We start from the raw sequence: 20,419 nt of genomic DNA on the forward strand, positions 1-20,419 counted from the left end.
AAAGGGATAGGATACCTGAATGCAACATATAAACTGGTTTTCAATTGCTATCAAGGAAATTATTGGGACAGATGATAATATCTGAGTAAGATCTATGGATTATACCATTGTATCAGTGCTAATTTCCTGATTTTGATCATTGTATTATGCGTAGGTAAGAAAACATCCTGGCTTTTAGGAAATATGCAGTAAATATTTTAAGAAACACACTGAAGTATTTAGGGCAAAGGAGGGTATCAGCTATTCTCAAGAGGTTCAGAAAAAAAATTTAGAATAAAGTAAATGTGGTAAAATGCTAACATTGATGAATCTGGGTGAAGGTATACAGAAATTCTTTGTATTATTACAATTTTTCTATGACTTTGAAATTGTCAAAATTAAAAGTTAAAAAATATTTTCTGGAGTTCACACATAGATAACTAATTATTGTTCTGGAATAAACTACCTATTCAAGATCCTAACCTACACTAAAGCCGCAGGGACTTCCGGAAGTAGGGAGTAGAGGAGGGGTGTTCAGGGTAAGTAACATCAATGATTATCTACTGCAATGGAGAAACATTAGCCATTTTTCTGTATGATAAAGCATACAATTAACAGTGAAATGTTATCTGTTAGCATCAAAGAACTTTGCATTGAATTGATGAGGCAAAAACTTTCACAAATACAAAGGGAAAATGAACACATCTACAAATCTATTAGAACAAGATTTATTAGGTGAGAGACTTTTGTTCTGCTTTGTTGTTAGTATAAACTACCCTGGCATGTAATAACCATTTAATAAACATATTTTAATTTACATTATACAAATTTACAGATTATAATCATCATGGTGTGGGGGTGGGGTAGGAACCATGTCTTTTGTTCATCATTGTCTACTCAAGACTTAGCAATGCCTAACATATAATAGGTCCTCAATATTTACTGAATGGCTAAATACTGAGCCTATTTATTAATACTTGTGGGAGACTGAATACTAAGAAACATCTTTAATAGATCAGAATTCCAGTGGGATAAAGTTAAAGTGCATATTCCCTGCACCTTCTTTTCAATTTTTAACTTAGTAAGTTGATACCACACTTGGATGATGAATATAGGCTCTTTTATTATACAAAGTTAAGTATTCAGGTTATTGCAGATGATCCAGGTTTACTACCATGAACTGTGACCTTAAATAGGCAAGTAGTGTGCAATATAATTATTGTTCCCCCCAAAAAAACATTCCACAGAGTACCTATCTAAAACCAGCATTATTGGGGCACCTGAATGGCTCCACTGGTTAAGCATCTGACTCTTGATTTCAGCTCAGTCATGATCTCAGGGTTGTGAGATCAAGCCCTAATTCAGGCTCCTTGCTGGGGGTAGAGACTGCTTGGGATTCTCTCTCCCTCTGCCCTTGCCCCTCACTCCAACCCACTTACACTCTCTCTCAAAAAATAAAATAAAATAACGGGCGCCTGGGTGGCTCAGTTGGTTAAGCAACTGCCTTCGGCTCGGGTCACGGTTCCAGGGTCCTGGGATGGAGCCCCACATTGGGCTCCCTGCTTGGCCGGAAGCCTGCTTCTCCCTCTCCCACTCCCCCTGCTTGTGTTACCTCTCTCGCTCTATCAATTAAATAAAGTAAAATAAAATAAAAAAATAAAACCAGCATTATCAGTTCTTACAATGTTGTGACTATTTTAACTGATTAAGACTTAACAATACCCATTCATTTACCTAGGAATATATTTTGTTTATATGTTAGAGTCTAATTAAAAGTTAAAAGAACTCAAACAACTTAATAGCAAAAAACCCCAAACAATCCTATTTAAAAAATGGGCAGAGTCTAAATACGTATTTTTCCAAAGAAGACATACAGATGGCCAACAGACACATCAAAGATGTTCAACATCATTAATTATCAGGGAAATGCAAAACAAAATCACAATGAGATATCATCTCCCATCAGTCAGAATGGCTAGAATCAAAAAGACAAGAAATAACAAGTGTTGGCGAGGATGTAGAGAAAAGCGGTCCTTTGTGGGAATATAAGTTGGTGAGCCACTATGGAAAACAGTATGGAGGTTCCTTAATAAATTAAAAATATAACTACCACATGATCCACCTATTCCACTTCTGGGTACTTATCCAAACAAAAACACTATTTCAAAAAGATGTATGCACCCCATTATGTTCATTGCAGCATTATTTACAATAGCCAAGACACGAAAACAACCTAAGAGTCCGTCAATGGATGAATGAATCAAAATGTGGTATACACACATAATGGAATACTACTGAGGCCATTAAAAAAAAAATCTATTTGAGACATGGATGGACCTTAAACATATTATGCTAAGAAGCCAGAGAAAGACAAATAACATATGATTTCACTTATATGTGGAATCTAAAAGACAAACTTGCAAACCAAACTCATATAGAGAACAGACTGATCGCTATCAGAGGGGACGAGGATTGGGGGGGTGAGCGAAACGAGTGAAGTCAATTGTATGGTGATGGATGGTAACTAGACTTATGGTGGTGATCACCTTGTACTGTATACAAATACTGAATTATGTCATACACTTCAAGCTAGTATTATATACTAATCTTACTTCAGTTTTTAAAAAGTTAAACTAGGGGCACCTGGCTGGCTCAGTCAGAAGAGCATGCAACTCTTGATCTCAGGGTTTTAAGTTCCAGCCCCACACTGGGTGTAGAGATTAAATAAATAAAACTTTAAAAAAAAAGTTAAACCAAGTATAAACAAGTAACAAAGGCTTTATAAATACTTTTCCATTGCCGATGTGGCCAAACGGTATAAACTGTTTTATATTTTTAGGGTGGTGCAGTCAGTTAAGCATTGGACTCTTGATTTCAGCTCAGATTATGATCTCAGGGTCTTGAGATTGAGCCCTGGGTAGGACTCTGTGCTCAGCACGGAGTCTACTTGGGACTCTCCCTCTCTCAGATAAATAAATCTTAAAACAAAACAAAACAAAACAAACCTGCTTTATAAATTTAATAGGTTCACATTACCAGGGATATTTCCTATGGTATTTTTTCAAACTGCAGATGTGACTAACTAGATGAAGATCAAGACCAGCATTAAAAAAAACAAAAAACAAAACAAAAACAGATCAGCACAGAAAAATCTCAGAATGCGTCCCTTATGGTAAAGTTGAGTACAGCTTAGTGAAACTTTTGTTTTGGGATATACATATACATATACATATAAATTGAGCCACAATATAAAATGTATTCCTTATTGTAGGTTGTTTTATGCTTCAGAACTCCTTCAGTACAAATCTAGATCCATCTCTGCAGATTTGGTGACATTCCATTCAGGTACATGTCTTTATCAAGTTCAACTTTCACAAAAAGAATGGCAATCTTATTCCAAACACTGCTCCTAAAGCGTATGATCACAAACATAACTAGTTCTTCAGACAAATGTCAAGAAGTAAAACTCACTGGTATTTGAAACCTATTAAAAGATCACTTGAGAAAGGTATTTGCCACAGCTCCTTAATAGAACTTTTTGCAATTAAAGAAAAATGTACCATTTTGGACAGTGCAGATACAGAGCATTATGCCTTAAAGTATGGTCCATGGATCACAATAATCACCTGAATCACTTGGAACTTATTAGAAATGCAGAATTACAGGTTTGATTCCAAGTATAATGAACAGAATGGCCAGCTGATTCACGTGCAGAATGAAAACAATCTAAAGGACTGGTTGTCAATGGGCACAGTACCACTGACCACTACCATCAGTGGAAATTTATGGGATACTTTGCTTGTAGCAATTACAGGTGGAGTACACAAAAGAGATCTACACACCTAAGGACTAGTATCTTAAACAACATTCAAACATCCTGCCAGACATTCACATAACCTTTTAAAAAATCTATTTGTAACAGATTTTGAATTGAAATTTTGAATTTAACTATATTACATAATGTCATTTAACCAATTTTTGCACAATCTTAACATACTCTGAATTTTCTAGAAATACCATATGTAAATTGAAAAGATAGTTTTAGTCCAGAACTTTACTAAGTATTATTCACCATTTCAGAGTAACGTAATAGCTTACATTTAAGACTATCACCTTCCTACTGATACTAGGTAGAAGTTCAATTATCAGACATCATTATGTAGTTATACTTGAGCTAAAATAATTTTACTAAAAACTACTTCCCTCTAATTTTTCTTCTCTTGTTATTCTATTATTCTCTAGTTAGGGTATTTGTTAATTTTTCTTTAAAATGTGGATAAGCAAGTTATATCACCCATGAATTTCACACTTCAGGATAAGAATGTGCAATGATACATTTCCTTTTACATATGGGGTGCTATGTCTGACAGATTTAAGAACTACTGATTTAAAGATTTATGCACATTACCATCCCCCTAGAGCAGGAGCCCTTCATTTGGTGATACAAGGACATTCAGGCTAATTAATCCATGGAGTGGCTTCAGGAGGTCAACAGAATTCCCAAATACTATATACAATTTGATATATATGCACAGCCACCCTGGAGGGGTAACACATAACTTCGTCCCATCAAAAACTGTTAGATTAAGAACCATTACATTATACCCTGAGATTCTATGTACTTGACTGGATTATAAACTTGGATCTCAAAAAGTAGTTGAGCCCCCTACCCAGTGACACTTATGGAACTAGTTTGCATCACCTCATTAGCTTACATTGACAAACATTTTTAAAAACCCCATAAAAGAATTACTATAGAATGTCAGTCACTGCATCATGTACACTACAGGTGTTCTAGCACATTCGTTTTTTATGAAGACCCATGGAAGATGACTAATAGTCATTACACATTCACAACACATCAAGCACTGCACTGTACTCTGTACACACAACCTCAATTAAGTCTCACAACTGCCCTCTGATTTATCACCTGCTTCACAGATGACAAAATTGACTTAAAGAGCTCAATGAATTTTACTAAGTTTATATATCTAATAGATGGCAGAACTAGAATCTGAACTCAGGCTGTCAGACTCCAAAGCATGTGTGTATGTGCTTTTCTGGATCAGGTAGCTGTTTTTTCCTTTGATCTTTCTATGGAATATTGACTGGATCCTGTCCTTTGCCATAGCCTGTTAGATGACTTACAGCAAAAATTGTGGCCACAAATGCAGTTGCCCAAGCATAGTATATTAGCATCTCTGAATTACTTGCTTTTCCCTTTTATTTGGTTGCTAGACTGACTTCATGGAATGAATGCATTTTTCATGCTAACCTTACTTCTGGCTTAATCTTTTCTCACATTTCCCCCCTTTCTTCATTCTTCTACTCCCTGTAATAAAACAAGGAACAAATAAATGCATACTACATGCTGCTTTAGATAATACAGTAAATATATTAGTAAGAGTCCTACGGAGTGAGTACAAGCTTTCTTGGATAATTCAAAAACCACCTTGCAATCATTTTTATAATTAAAAACACCAACTATCACTTTGATAACAAGTACAGAAGCTCCAGTATTTTCCAGTTTGCAAAAACACTGGTTACTTTGCTTTCAAAAGAGCAGTAAAAGAAGTCTTAACATGCAGATAAAACAATAAGCATTTGAGGACATGGGCAAAAAGGAAGGAGTTCAACTGGAGATGTCTTTTAACATAAAAACCCAGACACTAAAAGGGACAATTAGGAGAAACTGTGGTGGACTGAGAGACACTGTGTTAAGTGGAAGGTGAAAGGAAATAAATAACAATGCACATCATACTTAATTGACTGTATTGGTAATAAAGCCATCAAGTGGGGACGGGGTTAGGAGTTTGCTAGAAGTGAAAAGGAAATGGGAAGAGAAGAAGATATTTGGCTTTTGCCAGTAACACCATGGCTACAAAACATTTAGACTAAGGATCAGACTTAAAAAAAGAAAAGAAAAAAGAATTAGCCCTTTTTCCACTAAGGGTCAGATAGTATCTTAGTCTTTGTAGGCCACAGTCTCTATCACAACCAGCCAACTCTGCCACTGTAGCACAAACAGCCACAGACATATATAAACAAATGGATGTGGCTGTTTCAATAGAATTTTATTTACAAAATGGAATGCAGACCAAACGTAGCCTATGAGTTGGTAGTTTGCTAACCCCTGACATAAGAGATCCAATAGTCAGGGAGAAACAAATCTGAAGCACAAGAGGAAGGTCATGGATAAGGACAAATATTTGGAAGTCACTGTCACAAATAAAATGACAGAATGGATAACCTAAGAAGAGCAGAAATGGAAAATATGAATATTTAAAGACAGAAACTTTATGAAGAACAGCACTTTCTGAAAAGCATGAGGAGGAGGTAAATTATTAGTGGTTTCCTGAAAGTAGAAAAAGCATGTGAAATGAAAACTCATGATTCCCTTAAATGTCATTCTGGCTCAATTAACAAATCCCTTATGCTTGAGGAAGTGCAGGACACTGCAATTATTTAACCATGGTCATTATCTGGAAGCAGAGCCAGAACACAGAAAAAGGCCCCAAATGTGTATGTAATACACTTAAGGCCATGACATGAGACAACACAAAGCAGGGTCAAGTTGGAGCAAAATCTTGCACCTCACATTATTTTATAGAGTATCCTATATAAAAACAAACTCCACAGACATTTCACAGAAACTATTTACACAAAATTGAGTCAAAGGTTGAAAACAAAAATAAAGCAAAAAATTAATACCCTTAAAAACAAAACCAAATGCCAAGGGAAATGGTTTTGACAATATATAGATGTGTTTGGGAAATGCTCTCATTTCAAAAATTATGAAGTTAAGTTCATTACACTGCTTAAAAATAAAACAGGGTCCAATATCAATGTATTTGATTCAAGCTTTTTCAATGTTACAGGCCTAAAATATAATAGGTCTTATTGCTTGTCTTTGGGAAAACATACAATCTAGCAAAGAAACTATTTATGACTTATATTTATAACAATGTTGGCTCATGAGAAGTAAAGCAATTAAAAACCAATTAAAAAAATATCACAAGGCCCCAAACTGCAAAACTTGCAAAGGAGCACTACAGAACAGTTATAGAACTGATGATGATTCATGTATGTGGATTAGAATAGTCTGGATGGGGAAGGGGTAGAGAGTAAGTGTCACTGCTAAAGAACAGAAAACTATTTCCTCTACCCAAACCCAAAAAACTCCAGTATACAAAGGTAAGACTACAATTTACACAGGGGACTTATATAAAGGCAAAAATGACCAGGAAAGCAGGCAGGCAGTCCTCCAACAGAGCACACATTCATACAATGGATCACTAGACCATGAACAAAAATAATGTTCTATGTGCGCAATGACAGGTAAAAATGTCCAAAATTACTAAATGAGAAAACGCCAGCAAAATGATTTGTGTCCAAAGTTACACACACATGCCCACACATGTATCTGGTGTGTGCACAGAAAATCCAGACATTTACAGTAGATGTGAGTGGTACCTTGAAAAAGAAGAGTGGGACTGAATGAGAGGAAATTTTTACCTTCTACCTTTCTGTAGTGAAAATAAAATAAGCATGCATTATGTTTGGTCAAACATTAAAGGAAAAAACATTATCAGTATTTTGGGAGGGTAGCTGTAGGACTGCTCTCTATAAAACCACACCAATGTAGACATCTAAAATGCTTCACCATACTCAGTATGTTAAATGAAAGTTGTAATTTTTAAAAAGTACAATCAACATAACCAGAAAAGAACTACCAAATTTCTCTTGGACAATCTTACAGACTTCAGTAATAAAGTAAAAATTACATCTTTCAAAAGCTGTAATTCGCATGTGAGGGTTTAGCCAGTCTTCCTATATAGTGTGATCTGTTCATTCAATGTTAAACAGCCTTATTTTATATGTACCTTCAGATTAATTCCTAGTAATAGAGATGCAAGGAATTCTATTTCAATAACAGAAACTGCAGAACTTTATAGATTTATTTTTAAGACATGTCTGCTTTTAAAAGTTTACAGCAGGGGCTTTTTATTCTATTCATTCTATTTTCTGCTGTATGCCCATTACCGAGAACATAATAAATATAAGTATTCAATACATATTTTTGGGGGGGTATGAAAGGTAGGAACAGAACCTCTGTGAAAAACTATGAGGCATTACAAGTTCTGAATTAAAAGAAAACGGGACAAGATTAAAATGTGAAAATTGGGGGCACCTGGGTGGCTCAGTCGTTAAGCATCTGCCTCTGGCTCAGGTCATGATCCCGGGGTCCTGGGATCAAGCCCCACATTGGGCTCCCTGCTCAGCGGGAAGCCTGCTTCTCCCTCTCCCTCTCCCACTCCCCCTGCTTGTGTTCCTCTCTCACCCTGTCAAATAAATAAATAAAATTTAAAAAATAAAGTGAAAATTTGTTCCTCTGAATTAAAAAAAAAACCATAGTACCACATGTGACCGCATGACTGCAATTTCATTTCTGGCTTCTAGCAGTGGAATAGAAACAGCAACATTAAAATCTAAACTACTCAAAGTACTAGGAAGGCTGCCTCATGTCTACTTTGGAATTCATAGTAAGCAGGATACCACACAGTATTAAAGATGTTACAGTTCAGGACTGAAATTTTGACACCAAGTCCAGTAGTTGTGAGGAGATGAGGCACAGAGAAATAACAAACCTAGTTGTTTCAGCAAAGAGCAGGCAAATGAGCTGGTCTTGGCTCCTGAGGAAAACTACCTAAGAGTAGTGTTTCTCAAATTATATGTGAAGGACCAGTTTTAACCCTTAAATTGCACTCTGTCAAAAACATACTTTTGTAAAATATATTTTCAAAAATTACTAGAAAAATTACTGATCATATATTTTAATGTGACAGTAATATCAAACTGCTATAGAATGTAGACATTCTCAATTTCTAAACTGGTCCAGAGAGAACAATGACCTAGCATTTTGTTTTCTAATGTCAATCCGACCTAAAATCTTGCATTCATCTAGAGTCTGACTCTGAGTGAGAAAATTTAGTTGTTCCCCCCCACCTCCACTAAATAATGAAGACAACCCCTAACAATTAGAGATAAAAAGTAGCATAGAGACTTGTCATTAACGTTTTAATTTTAAAATGTAAAACACTGCATCATACTACCTTAGAAAATTAAAATTATCCTTTTAAATGCAAGCTACAGCATTTAAGAAGGTTGACTCCTATCAACTTGAAAATTTTGCTTTATTTTACCATTTATTTTAGAAGATAACAGGATATAGACACTTAAGGTTATATATGAAAATATCTGCTTAACTTATATTAACTATGTAACTCATGTATCTATAAACTCCTGTTATCTTTGTTTCCATGTTCTCAAAACTCCCCCAAATGATTAATTTAGTTGATTGCTAACAGGGTGAGCCTCGGGGGCCTATTTTAAGTTCCATTACCAAAGGAAGTAAAATGAAAGTAAAATGCCTGGCCTATACAATGACTACAATCTGATGTGATTCACTATAGCCTGTAAGATAGGCTCTACACTACTGAGAGAGTATAATGTAATTATAGGGTCTCTGGAACCAAATGAATTTTGCAACTTACAAGCTGTAAAGTAACTTACATCCTCACTGCTTCTGTTTCATCTATAAAATGGGAATAACAGCACCTACATCAAAGGATAATTGTGCAAGTTAAAGTGCATGTAAAGTGCTTGGAACACTGCCTGCCACATAGTAAGTACTATATAAGTATTGTAATTATTTCTTACACAGTATGTCTCAAATCCTTCTCTAGAACTGGATTAACAATTAAATTGGTTAAATATGTCACATCCCTACAATTAATTACAATTCTTCTATTAAAAGATTTCATTTCTCTATTATGAAAATATATTTATTTATCATCTCCTATTGGACAGGGAGAAAAAAGTAAGATAGAAAATCATGTACAGTCTAATCTTATATTTAGAAAAGATGCTAATGAAGTTATGAAAAGTTGCAAGTCATTGTAATACTTATGTAGCATCTGCCAAGAGTGACTCAGTAATTTATCATTCTCCCCACCCACTGGGAAAAGACTTAAAATAAAACTGATTATGATTCTAAAATAGTAATAATAAGGATAATCAAATGCATATTATAAATCAGGTTTTTTAAAAAATTTAGAAATTGTACACTTAATTATTCCTCCCTCCACTCCTGAAAGCCGATGCTTCTTAAAATGGACTACATCTCAGAATTAAGGAAATAGAGCACTGAGTTCTAATAGATATACTACTCCAATCCCACCCATTGCCAACACACCACCATCACCACCATCACTTAGAAGCAGCTCTTGTAGTGCTCACAACTACACATAAACAGACAATAAATCACCTTATCCAATCACCCAAGCTTAAAAAGCAGGTATCAGATACAGTCTATTGAGATTATAAACACAAAAGATTCAGTATTTCTAGAATACTGAACGAGAGGTGTTTGTGGTATTGAGAGTACTCAGATGGTAGCCTGTGGCACCCTTTAAACGGTTTTAAAATTCTTCAATGAAATCAATACTATTAATTTCATGTTTACTTTATATAGGATTTTTGTCAAACTTATCAGTTTTTAAATTAATTCATAATCATCATTTAAAGACAAATTTTCCTCTTATCTAATGATTTTCATTCTATCTGTAAGTCCAGCTTACCCTTTTGTCTATAATAACCAATTTCATTTTCTCTCATCTGAAACACACAATTATTATATACAAAGTTTTTCACATGTGCTTTCAAATACCTACAAAGAGTAGATCAAGTTTTCTAATTTACATAAAACCATACTATACCAATTTACCAATATAAATGTCTTCATACCTATTTATTCCATTCTATTTAGACAGTAACACTAACAAAATTCCTAATGAATATGCCCCCACCACCTGAACTCTTTCCCTATGCTATCATGTTGACACTTAGAAAAGAACATCTCAATGCAGCAACGAAGTTTTACAACTACCATTCCTACCAATCAAATGGTAACGCACCAAGATAACAACTCTCTGGAGTTCTACCACATTAAGAGTACATTATTTACCTAAGACCGAAGGACTGTGCCTTCCTGTATAAAAAACAAAGATAGCCACATCAATTTAATTCCATATATATGGTGCTACCTATTCAATTTATTAAAATTTGTAATAAACATAATAATCAAACTAGTGCTCCAAACTTATGCTGTTCACGTGGAAGACACTACAAGAAGACACAATAGAGACTGCCTGGCAATAAGAGGTACAAATTCCTTCTATAGAGATGGAGAAATAAAAGGACAAATCTAGTTGTCTAAAAGACAATTCACTGTACACATTTTATTTACAGTTTTGTACACTGTCTTAATATGAATGGGACCGCTTTTCTACTTGAGCCATTTTTTAACCAAAGCAAAATAACCTAAGTAATACAAAGTGTTAAAATACAGCATAAAGATACAAAAACAGACATACTAATTCTAATTAGGAATGTAATTATGATGTTACATTTTTTATAATCCACAATTATGTTTAGGAAATCACACAAACATAGATCACTGATTTGAATGAAATGCATAAATTTGTAGCAAAGCTTTGTAGTTACAAAAAACCAAAAATATTACCAAAGAATGCACAAAATTAATGTTTATTCCACCTTTGTGTCATATTCCTGGATCCTTCACCAATGTTACATGAGGAAAAAAACAAAAGCAAAACAAATGAAAAACTGAAATCAGAATCACTAATGTTATCAAGTAGGGAAACAAATAAATTAAAATCTAGCAGCCATCAGCAAGAGTACAGCAAAGACAATGCTGTAAAAGGAAACAAAGAAAATTGCTAGAAAACTGTATGCTTCATACTCTTTCAAACCAGCAAAATATGCTCCTGCATACAATGGAACATAAACAGAATTTTTTTCCTGTAAGGTATAGAAATGCAAGTTCTTTTTTGAATATTGTGGATGGGTAAGATGTGTTTGTAATGGTAATTCTACTAAGCTATTACAGAGTGGGCCAGGAACACATTTATGGATTCTGGGGATGATGTGTACTGTAATTCTCTGATTGGGATAGTGGACACTCTAGCCAAAATTAAAAAAAAAAAAAAAAAAACATGAACACAGAAGTACAAGACAAAGGCGAATGAGACTTCTCTTATATCTTAGCAACATTTAGATGGAAATCAAATTTAAATGCAGTCCACTCTGCTTTTGAAGAGGCTTTGGTTCAGCTCCCAAATCTCGATTGCTTGACGCAGTCTCCTATGAGAATACTCAGAAGGTGTCTTCTTAAACAACAAACCTATTTTTAGTGGTGGAGCCGCTCTTAGTAGCTGTGTCTGCATGGGACTGATAACCAATCACTATCTTTGGAGGAAGTCCTAACCTTTCCTTGTATACCCTCCTAGAAGAAGAAAAAGAAAAACAGTAGCCATTAATTTTTATTCACACACACCAAATTTGATATTACTGTTCTTTACATTAAAAAGTCCAGAGAGTGAAATAGGAAATTGTACATCCTTTTCCTTTTAGCAAAATTTACTCTTCATTTTTCACAACAATCTCAGTTAATCACTAAACCAATATTTAGACTCTACTATGTTATCAGGTACTGAGTAATTACTAATAAATCAATAATAAGCAAAGCATGGACGGTCCCTGGGTGTTTACAGTATTTGATTATTTATAAACAATCACAAATACATATACTGGAGCTGTATCACATGTATAACTCATTTATACAAAATAAACTGTCTACATGTCTACTTTAATTTTCTGATATAAAATGCTAAATTATATTTTACATATAAACCATAATAAATATTATCACTGCAAATTACATTTACTGTAATTATTACTTTATGATATTTTCAGAGTAATTTAGAACATACATGATTTCTGCTTTATATACTAACTCTGCAACCTAATTTTCAAATAACATTTGACTCTATTTTAAGAACAAACTATGATGAGTGCCCAAGTGGGTAAGTATAGGGGCTGTGATGTTGTGTAACAAGGATGATCTAATCTTGTCTGTGAAATCAGAGAAATCTCCCCTTTAAAAGTCATGAGGTTAAAAGTAAGATGCTGAGAGAAAGAAGCACATCTGAAAGCTGGGGAACAATATAAGGCTGTGTGGCTACAGCTCATAAGGAAAAGGAGTATGAGCAAAAAGGATGACAAAGTAAAATTGGGGACAGATCATAGCATCACAGGTAAAGTAGGAATCCAGACATTTATTCTCAAGAAAAAATAGCAACACTTCAAAAATAAACACCAAAATAAAGAGATATACATTTATACATACTGGAGCTAAATTCTTCAATATGATACCAGGACAGTTTTATCCATAGTCCACCTTCCAGAAGATTCTACTACCTTCCTTCAAATAGTTTCTAAAAATAATTTTATAACTAAAATAACTATTATCAGATTTATATTATGATACCATGTATTCCCTTCCATTATACTTAACCATTAAAAATGCCAGAAAGCCAGAGGACTGAGCCATGTAACTTGGAAGGGTTAAAAAAAAGAAAGAAACCCTCCCTTGAAAAACTAAAGTCAAATATTTCACAAAGATTTCATTAATTTTTAATACTGACACAAATACAAGATTTTCAGAGGAAAGAAATTCACACTTACTTTTAAACTGTTTTCAAATATGAAATCCCCACAACTAATAAGTTTTGATGCTGACAGAAAGATTAGAATACGACCACAAATCAACAGTCAACTTCTCTTTTAGAGAAAACCTCTGTAGCATGAAACCTGGAGAATTTCCAAACCTTTTGGTCCAAAAAGGACTAAAGGAGAATTCATAATGTTTGAAAAAAAATCACAAAGGGCAAACCAAACATTTTGTGACCGATGAGCAATACTTAATTTTAACACAAAATTTAAAGTCAAATTTTACTAATTTAAATGTAATAAAAAGAAGATCCCAGGTAACAATGACCAATGTATGGGGTGGGGAGGGGGGTGGGAATGATAGGCAATTTTTGCAAGGAATAATATTCACACACATAAAAATTTAAAAACATACACATGTGGGTTTTAAAAATACGGACAGAACTAAGACATGTCACTGAAAATTTTATGTACAGTGTACCCACATGTGCACAGAATACATATATACTACTTGCCAACACTCACTGAATTACTAAGAGTATTATAATATTAATGTTATGATTTTAAAGTAGAAAAAAGAAAATATTGTCATATGATAAATGAATAAAATGTTACATGCCAAAATAGAGTGCTCTGGTGATTGATTATATACTCCATTGTGAGGGAAAAGAAATTTTACAGAAATTAAAAAAAAAAAATGAAAACGAACAGAACAGTTAAGGATTATAAGTTTTCATGAAAACATTACAAGGAAAATAATAATCTACAAATCTAAGTATTTTTAAAGCTATAAATAACAGTACTTCTGCTTTTAGTTATCTTAATATTTTATTTTATCTTAATATTTTAAAGGAAGTATACGAACAGCAAAACTTACCCTATATGTGTAACAGCCTCTCTGTTTTCACATTCAGTAGTCCATATTGCTATCTTATCACCTTTAGTTCTAACATTAACAACAGCTCCACATACATCATCACTGTAGTCATCAAAAGATTCTCCAATAAGGCACAGCAGCTTTAAAAAAAAAATTCAATCCCAAATTACATGAAATAAATTATACACTGCTTATTGAACTACAAATGTCTCTTTTGTATATATACAAAACTGAAACAGCTTTTAAATCAAAAGTTGACTTTCTGAATGTCTAATTTATATTTATGTATATAGCTCTTTGTCTTGACTTTTTAAAAATTCATTTGTTTCTTTGTTTAATATCAAGAACATCAACAGTTGTTCTAGCCTTTTTAGCAAATGAAGAATTGATGTCAGGGCAAACATAAAAGGCAAATCATCTTAATATTCATCTGTTCTGCTGCTGCTTCTACTTGCCAGCAGACAAATTTAATGGAATAACTGAATAGTTGCTCATGCTGCCTCTTGTTCTTGCTGTTTTTCATGAACACAAATTTTTTTTATTGTGGCAAATATACATAAATTTTACCCATTTTGACCATTAAAAAAATTTTGAGTATAGACAACACATGCCATTAAATCACTTTAACCATTTTTAAGGGTATGGTTCAGTGGCATTAAGTATATTGACAACATTGTATAACTATCACAACCATCCATCTCCAGAACTTTTGTCATCTTACAAAACTGAAATGACTTTTTAAAGTGGAATTCTAAAATGTATTTACTGATAATCTCCCCCAAAGCAAAATTAAGTCCCTTCATTTAAAAAAGAAAAAAAAACCCAAACAACATTCATTCAAATACTAACTGCTTAACTTAGTAAGTGCTAACTATAAATGAGACACTGTGACAAGTGCTAAGAATCCAAAAAAGACTATTATCCCTACTTCTGATAGCTTGGGGTTTAGAACTTCTCCCTAGAGAAAATGACAGTTACCTCATATTTAATATATGTTTTATAAAGCCAAAAGTTCCAAAAGTTCCAGGTTATATCACAATATATATCACAATATATAAGGTTAATAATATCAAGCTACAATTTCATTGTTTGCTTCACTGATCTAAAAAATTTAGTATACAAAGTAATACACTAAGAGGGCTGTAAAAACTTACATCATACAAAACGCGAGGTTCTGTAATTTTGAAGTTAATGAAATGACCAGGATGAGCTCTCTCATGGAAGATGAGAGTCAACTACCAATCACTTTTTATCTGATTTGTACTATGGTATGGGGTTTCACTGTACCAGTATCTAAAATATGGGGTATTCACATGACAGAACAAAATTGCTGGCTTAGATTTTGTAAGGTGGGCATCCTTATCTCTTGAATTAAGTAACCGATGTAAAATGTAATCCAAATTAAGTTTTAGTATTCCAAAACTGCTTTGTAATTTTAAAACCTTACTGTCTCTAGCCAAAAGCGGTCCAGGTCACTTCGTCTCTGCTGCTTGTTCAATGTAATTAGCCATCGTCCTCCTCGTTTGTTTTTCTCATCTTCCCACATAGGCTCAATACCATCCTACAAGGTTAGTAGGTAATAATATTAGACAAAATTGTTACTTTAATTGAGGAGATCACTAGAAAGAGGAAGCAACAACTCTATCAACTTCTTATTTTATTCTCCATAAAGCTGTTATTGATGTAGTGGGGAAAAAAGCAGGCAGGACTTAAAGCCAGAGGCATGGGACTGCAGAATTAGAGTCCTGACAGATATTTATTAGCTATCAAACCCTTGGGTTTCAATTTGAGGTTCTTAAACACTGAGAAACGGATACCCTTGAAAAGCTACATACATTTTGATATCTAGAAAATATATGCAAAAATTATGCAATTTCAGAGTTAATGAATGCCCCACCCCCTACCACTTGACAATAAATAAACATAAATATCCCAAAGACCAATGCATCCCAAGTTAAGAATTCCTGACAAACTCTAGACTTCAGTCTACTCAAATGTATGAGAGAGATTGGACTGGATGATCAAAGCTCTCTTCAAAAATCAATCACAGTGTGTGCCCATAGAGTAAGAGCTCTCATTCTCAATTATTTATAGCAATAGGGTAAAATTTGTTTATGCTAAAGCCCAGTAAAACTAATTTAATTATTCTCCAAACCTCAGAGCATTAACTATTCTTAAGTTTCTGACAAGATTTCTTAATAAGTAACTCAACGGTCCAGTCTTATAATAAATATATGAAATCACCAGTTAAGCATACCTTAAAAAGTGAGTAGTCACAGCCTGGCATTAAATTACTAGACAACTGGATGTGGTTGTACAGACTAGGTAAAAGAAAAGGACAATTATAAACATAGAATATATAATGCAGAGTTTAGGTACTTAACATATATATTTAAAGAACATGATAAAAATAAAAAGATAAAAGTTCATGTTTACTTGTTTGTCTACTGAGTCAATTTCTGTAATGGACCAAACAGGTATCTTAATAATGGTCAGTTCAAGAATCAGCATTTGATGATTTTCAAGAAAGTATTTTTAATGATTTTATTCTGACAAAAGTATATTTTGATATATTAGTTAACTCAGTGCATACATTTATATATATATATATATATATATATATATATATAAAAGAAACTCATAATAGGAGGTATGAGGCGGCTTTAAGTGCATGAAAGAATTCATGAGGCTAATGAGCAGTTTTAAACACACAAAAAAACAAATCAAGGGAAAGTCAGGACTGCATGACTAAAAGACAACACTAATATCCTTGAAGGCATCCTAGAACAGACCAATGGGTCTCAAATACTGCAGTCATTACTAGTCAGTCAGCATAGCAATCATTTGGAAAGCTTTGGAAAAAACAAGTGAGCAAGCAAACAAAAAACACCCCAGGCCCTACTCCTTGTGATTTTAATCCCTTTATACATAGTGTGGAACCCTGGAATCTGTATTTCTAAACTTTCCCCAAATTAACAGAATAACACTTGGGATGACTTAGATATTCACCAGCCTGAAGGTAGAAGGCTAAATCATTTGATCTCCTGAAGTTTTTTCTTGCAAAATTATAAAATTGGCAACAGAATAAGAATGCTTTGCTTGTCTCCAATATTAGTTGCAGAAACATGATCTTTACTACATCTGTAAACCATGGCCAATGCTACTATCCTTAGTCAGATTCTCTTGATGCTATTTTAACCCAGTCTAGAAATATTTCGAGTTTTAAGAAAGATTCTGGAATCCTTTGGATCACATTCCATAGGATGACATACCAATCCAATTTAGGGGAAGGTAGCCTAAGGCTGAATAGATCTGTAGAGTTACTACTCAATGGTCACTCTTTACAAACTACATTATCACTGGCAGCTTCCATTAGGCAACAAAAGAGGCCTGGGTAGTAACAGTAACTATGGAATTAGCACTACCACTTTATGAAATTAATTGACAGGGTAGAAATGCTTTCTTCAATGGCATTCAAGGTAGAAATAACCAATGCTTCTTTATGCTGTCTCCTTTCTCCTTCATGATGCTCTAAGGTCTATTAAGTTTATAGTAATGAGAATTTGTAATGACACATTTAAACAGAATCAGAGCACTACAGACAAGACTAGATAAATCCCAAAGGGCTCAACAGCTGTTTACCACTAAATCTGCCAGGAAAAAAGAAATTAAGAAGTGCTTAGGTATTTACAGAAAGCTAAAGAATTCCTGCATTATGTCTAAGTGTAAAAGTCTACCGTGCAACGACATTGCTTACACATAACTAAAGTATTGGGGCCATGTTCTAATTAGAGGCCCACTTAGAAACCCAATTATGTAAACTGGTGAAAAGCCAAACATAAATGCAGATCTGGTTCAGTGGGGGAAATGGTTCAAGACTCTTGCTCTTCCTCCTCCATGGGAGACTGGAGACTTTTTGGTTTAGAGTCGGACTCAAATACAATCAAAGAAGAAAATCACTTGATGTTTTGATGAAGGGCAAAACACAGCAACACTAGTTTAACTAGACAAATAAGCCTATGAATTACTGGGGATTTAAATAGAGTTCCATTAAAAAAAAGATAATGATTTCAATATAAAGGGGCCACTCTTAAAGTGCATAGCTTAAAATTTAAGAGTTTTCTCTAATTATTCTATGCTTTTTTGTTTTCCATGATTCAAATGCATACTAAATGCCTATTATGGGCAAAGCACTGCAAAGATACAGAAGAATACTGTTTCTGCCCTTAAAGAAGTATACATATATGAATCTTCTGACAATCTATTCTTTTGTGTGGGCAAAATAAACTCAGGGGTTATGTTAATACATAAGAGTTGCATCACTGATTCAACATATATAGGATCCAGAAATATACTAGATGTACAAATTAGAATTTTTAGGTACACCTCTTAAAAATGTTTTAACAAGTTTTATCTTTGAAATGAAAATTATTTTTCAAATAAATTACATATTAAATTAACTTTGTTTTTTGAGAATCAATATTACAAAACATCTTGAAAAAAGTTTTGACCCCCAAATCTTTTAACCTTTTGCTAAATCTGAAACAAAATCTCAAAGAATATCTTTAAGTTGATCAACTACCATCACAGATACTTGGCCAAACCTTTCAGCCTTTGAAAAATCTCAGAATCCCTATCACAGGAAATCCCAGGTGTTATACCAAAAAGAATTTGCACAAATGGGAACCTAACAAAGCTCCGGAGTATTAGGCAAATGTATCTAGGCAACCAAGAAAAGGGATAGGTTCCAACAAATTGTCAAAAGTTCTAGAAGGAAGAAAGGACTCTCAAGGGAAGGATCTCTTAGGACAAGGAATATAGAATATACACAGGGCTAAAGATGACAAGACTGAAGCTTTCTAAATGATGAGATATAATCAATTCAAACAATTGTGAGGAGACGGACAAACAAAAAGGTAGGTCTATAAATGCACATTTATTAGTTGTTTACCTTATCCTTCATTTTGTGATTGTGACTCAAAATGAAAAATTACACAATTAATAAAACATCCTAAAATGGTTACTTACGCCCAAAAGTCTTCAACAGTATCAAACTTAGAGATCAGCCGAAGGTTTGCTTGCCAAGTTTTGCTTTTATCATTTTTAAAAAACCAGAGTGCCCATCTAAAAGTAAAAAGTCAGTGTCAAACGTGGTAGTTTTTAATTTACATTCCTAGCAGCATTCTTCACAATAGCCAAAGGGAGGAAGCAGCCCATCTCATCAATGACAGATGAATAGATAAACAAAATGTGGTTTAAACATACAGTGGAATATGTGTCAGACTTAAAAAAGAAAGTCTGAGATTGAACCTTAAGGACATTAAGTGAAATAAGCCAATCAAAAAAGACAAACAGTATGAATCTACTTGTATGAGGTATCTAAAGTAATCAAATTCATAAAGACAGAAAGTAACATGGCAGGGACTAGAAGGAAAGGGAATGGACAACTGTTTAATGGGTACAGAGTTTCAGTTTTGCAAGATGAAAAGAGTTCTGGAGACTGGTTGCACAACAGTATGGATGTACTTAACACTACTGAACCGTACTTAAAAAATGGCTAAGATGGTGAATTTTATGTTATGGTGTATTTTACCACAATTAAAAATTTATTTTATTTTAAAAATAATTTTAAATGGTAGGTACTATTACAGTGGAAAATAATGAGTAGTTTTTGCTCTTTCATTTAGAAAGTATGTATTTTGTACCTATTTCCTAACAGATTCTCTGCTATACTTTAGAGACCCATTGAGGCTCATCCCCCAGAGTAATTCACAGAAATGTAACAGACAATTACAGGATGGTAACTGCTATGACAGAGATAATCAAGCAGTTACTTAAGAAAAACAGCAGAGGCACTTAACCAGAAAAGAAAGCAGGGAGCAAGAAAGCTGAATTTTCAGAGAAATGAAAAGGTATTAGCCAAGAATGGAAAATAAGAGACTCCTAAAAAAGGGGGGGCAACTATGAAAT

At 33.8% G+C, this 20,419-nt stretch overlaps 1 protein-coding gene across 3 annotated transcripts in view; it reads right to left on the reverse strand.

The window, feature by feature from the left end:
* Positions 1-691: 691 nt before the first annotated feature.
* Positions 692-20,419, reverse strand: part of EIF4E (eukaryotic translation initiation factor 4E) — a 53,846-nt gene continuing 34,118 nt past the window's right edge. For 2 of the 3 annotated variants that reach the window (XM_025873489.2, XM_073892009.1), the window contains 5 exons: positions 19,478-19,573; positions 16,707-16,770; positions 15,897-16,010; positions 14,450-14,589; positions 692-12,346 (listed from right to left, as the gene is read on the reverse strand). In XM_025873489.2, the coding sequence (XP_025729274.1) occupies positions 12,232-12,346; positions 14,450-14,589; positions 15,897-16,010; positions 16,707-16,770; positions 19,478-19,573 (529 nt within the window). In that variant the 3' untranslated portion in view covers positions 692-12,231. The remainder of the gene's footprint in view (positions 12,347-14,449; positions 14,590-15,896; positions 16,011-16,706; positions 16,771-19,477; positions 19,574-20,419) is intronic. The other variant, XM_025873490.2, reaches the window with a different exon arrangement.

This window comes from Callorhinus ursinus, unplaced genomic scaffold (assembly GCF_003265705.2).
Source record: "Callorhinus ursinus isolate GAN/ISIS: 27379988/994484 unplaced genomic scaffold, GSC_fseal_2.0 scaffold4, whole genome shotgun sequence".
NCBI classification, from domain to species: domain Eukaryota; kingdom Metazoa; phylum Chordata; class Mammalia; order Carnivora; family Otariidae; genus Callorhinus; species Callorhinus ursinus.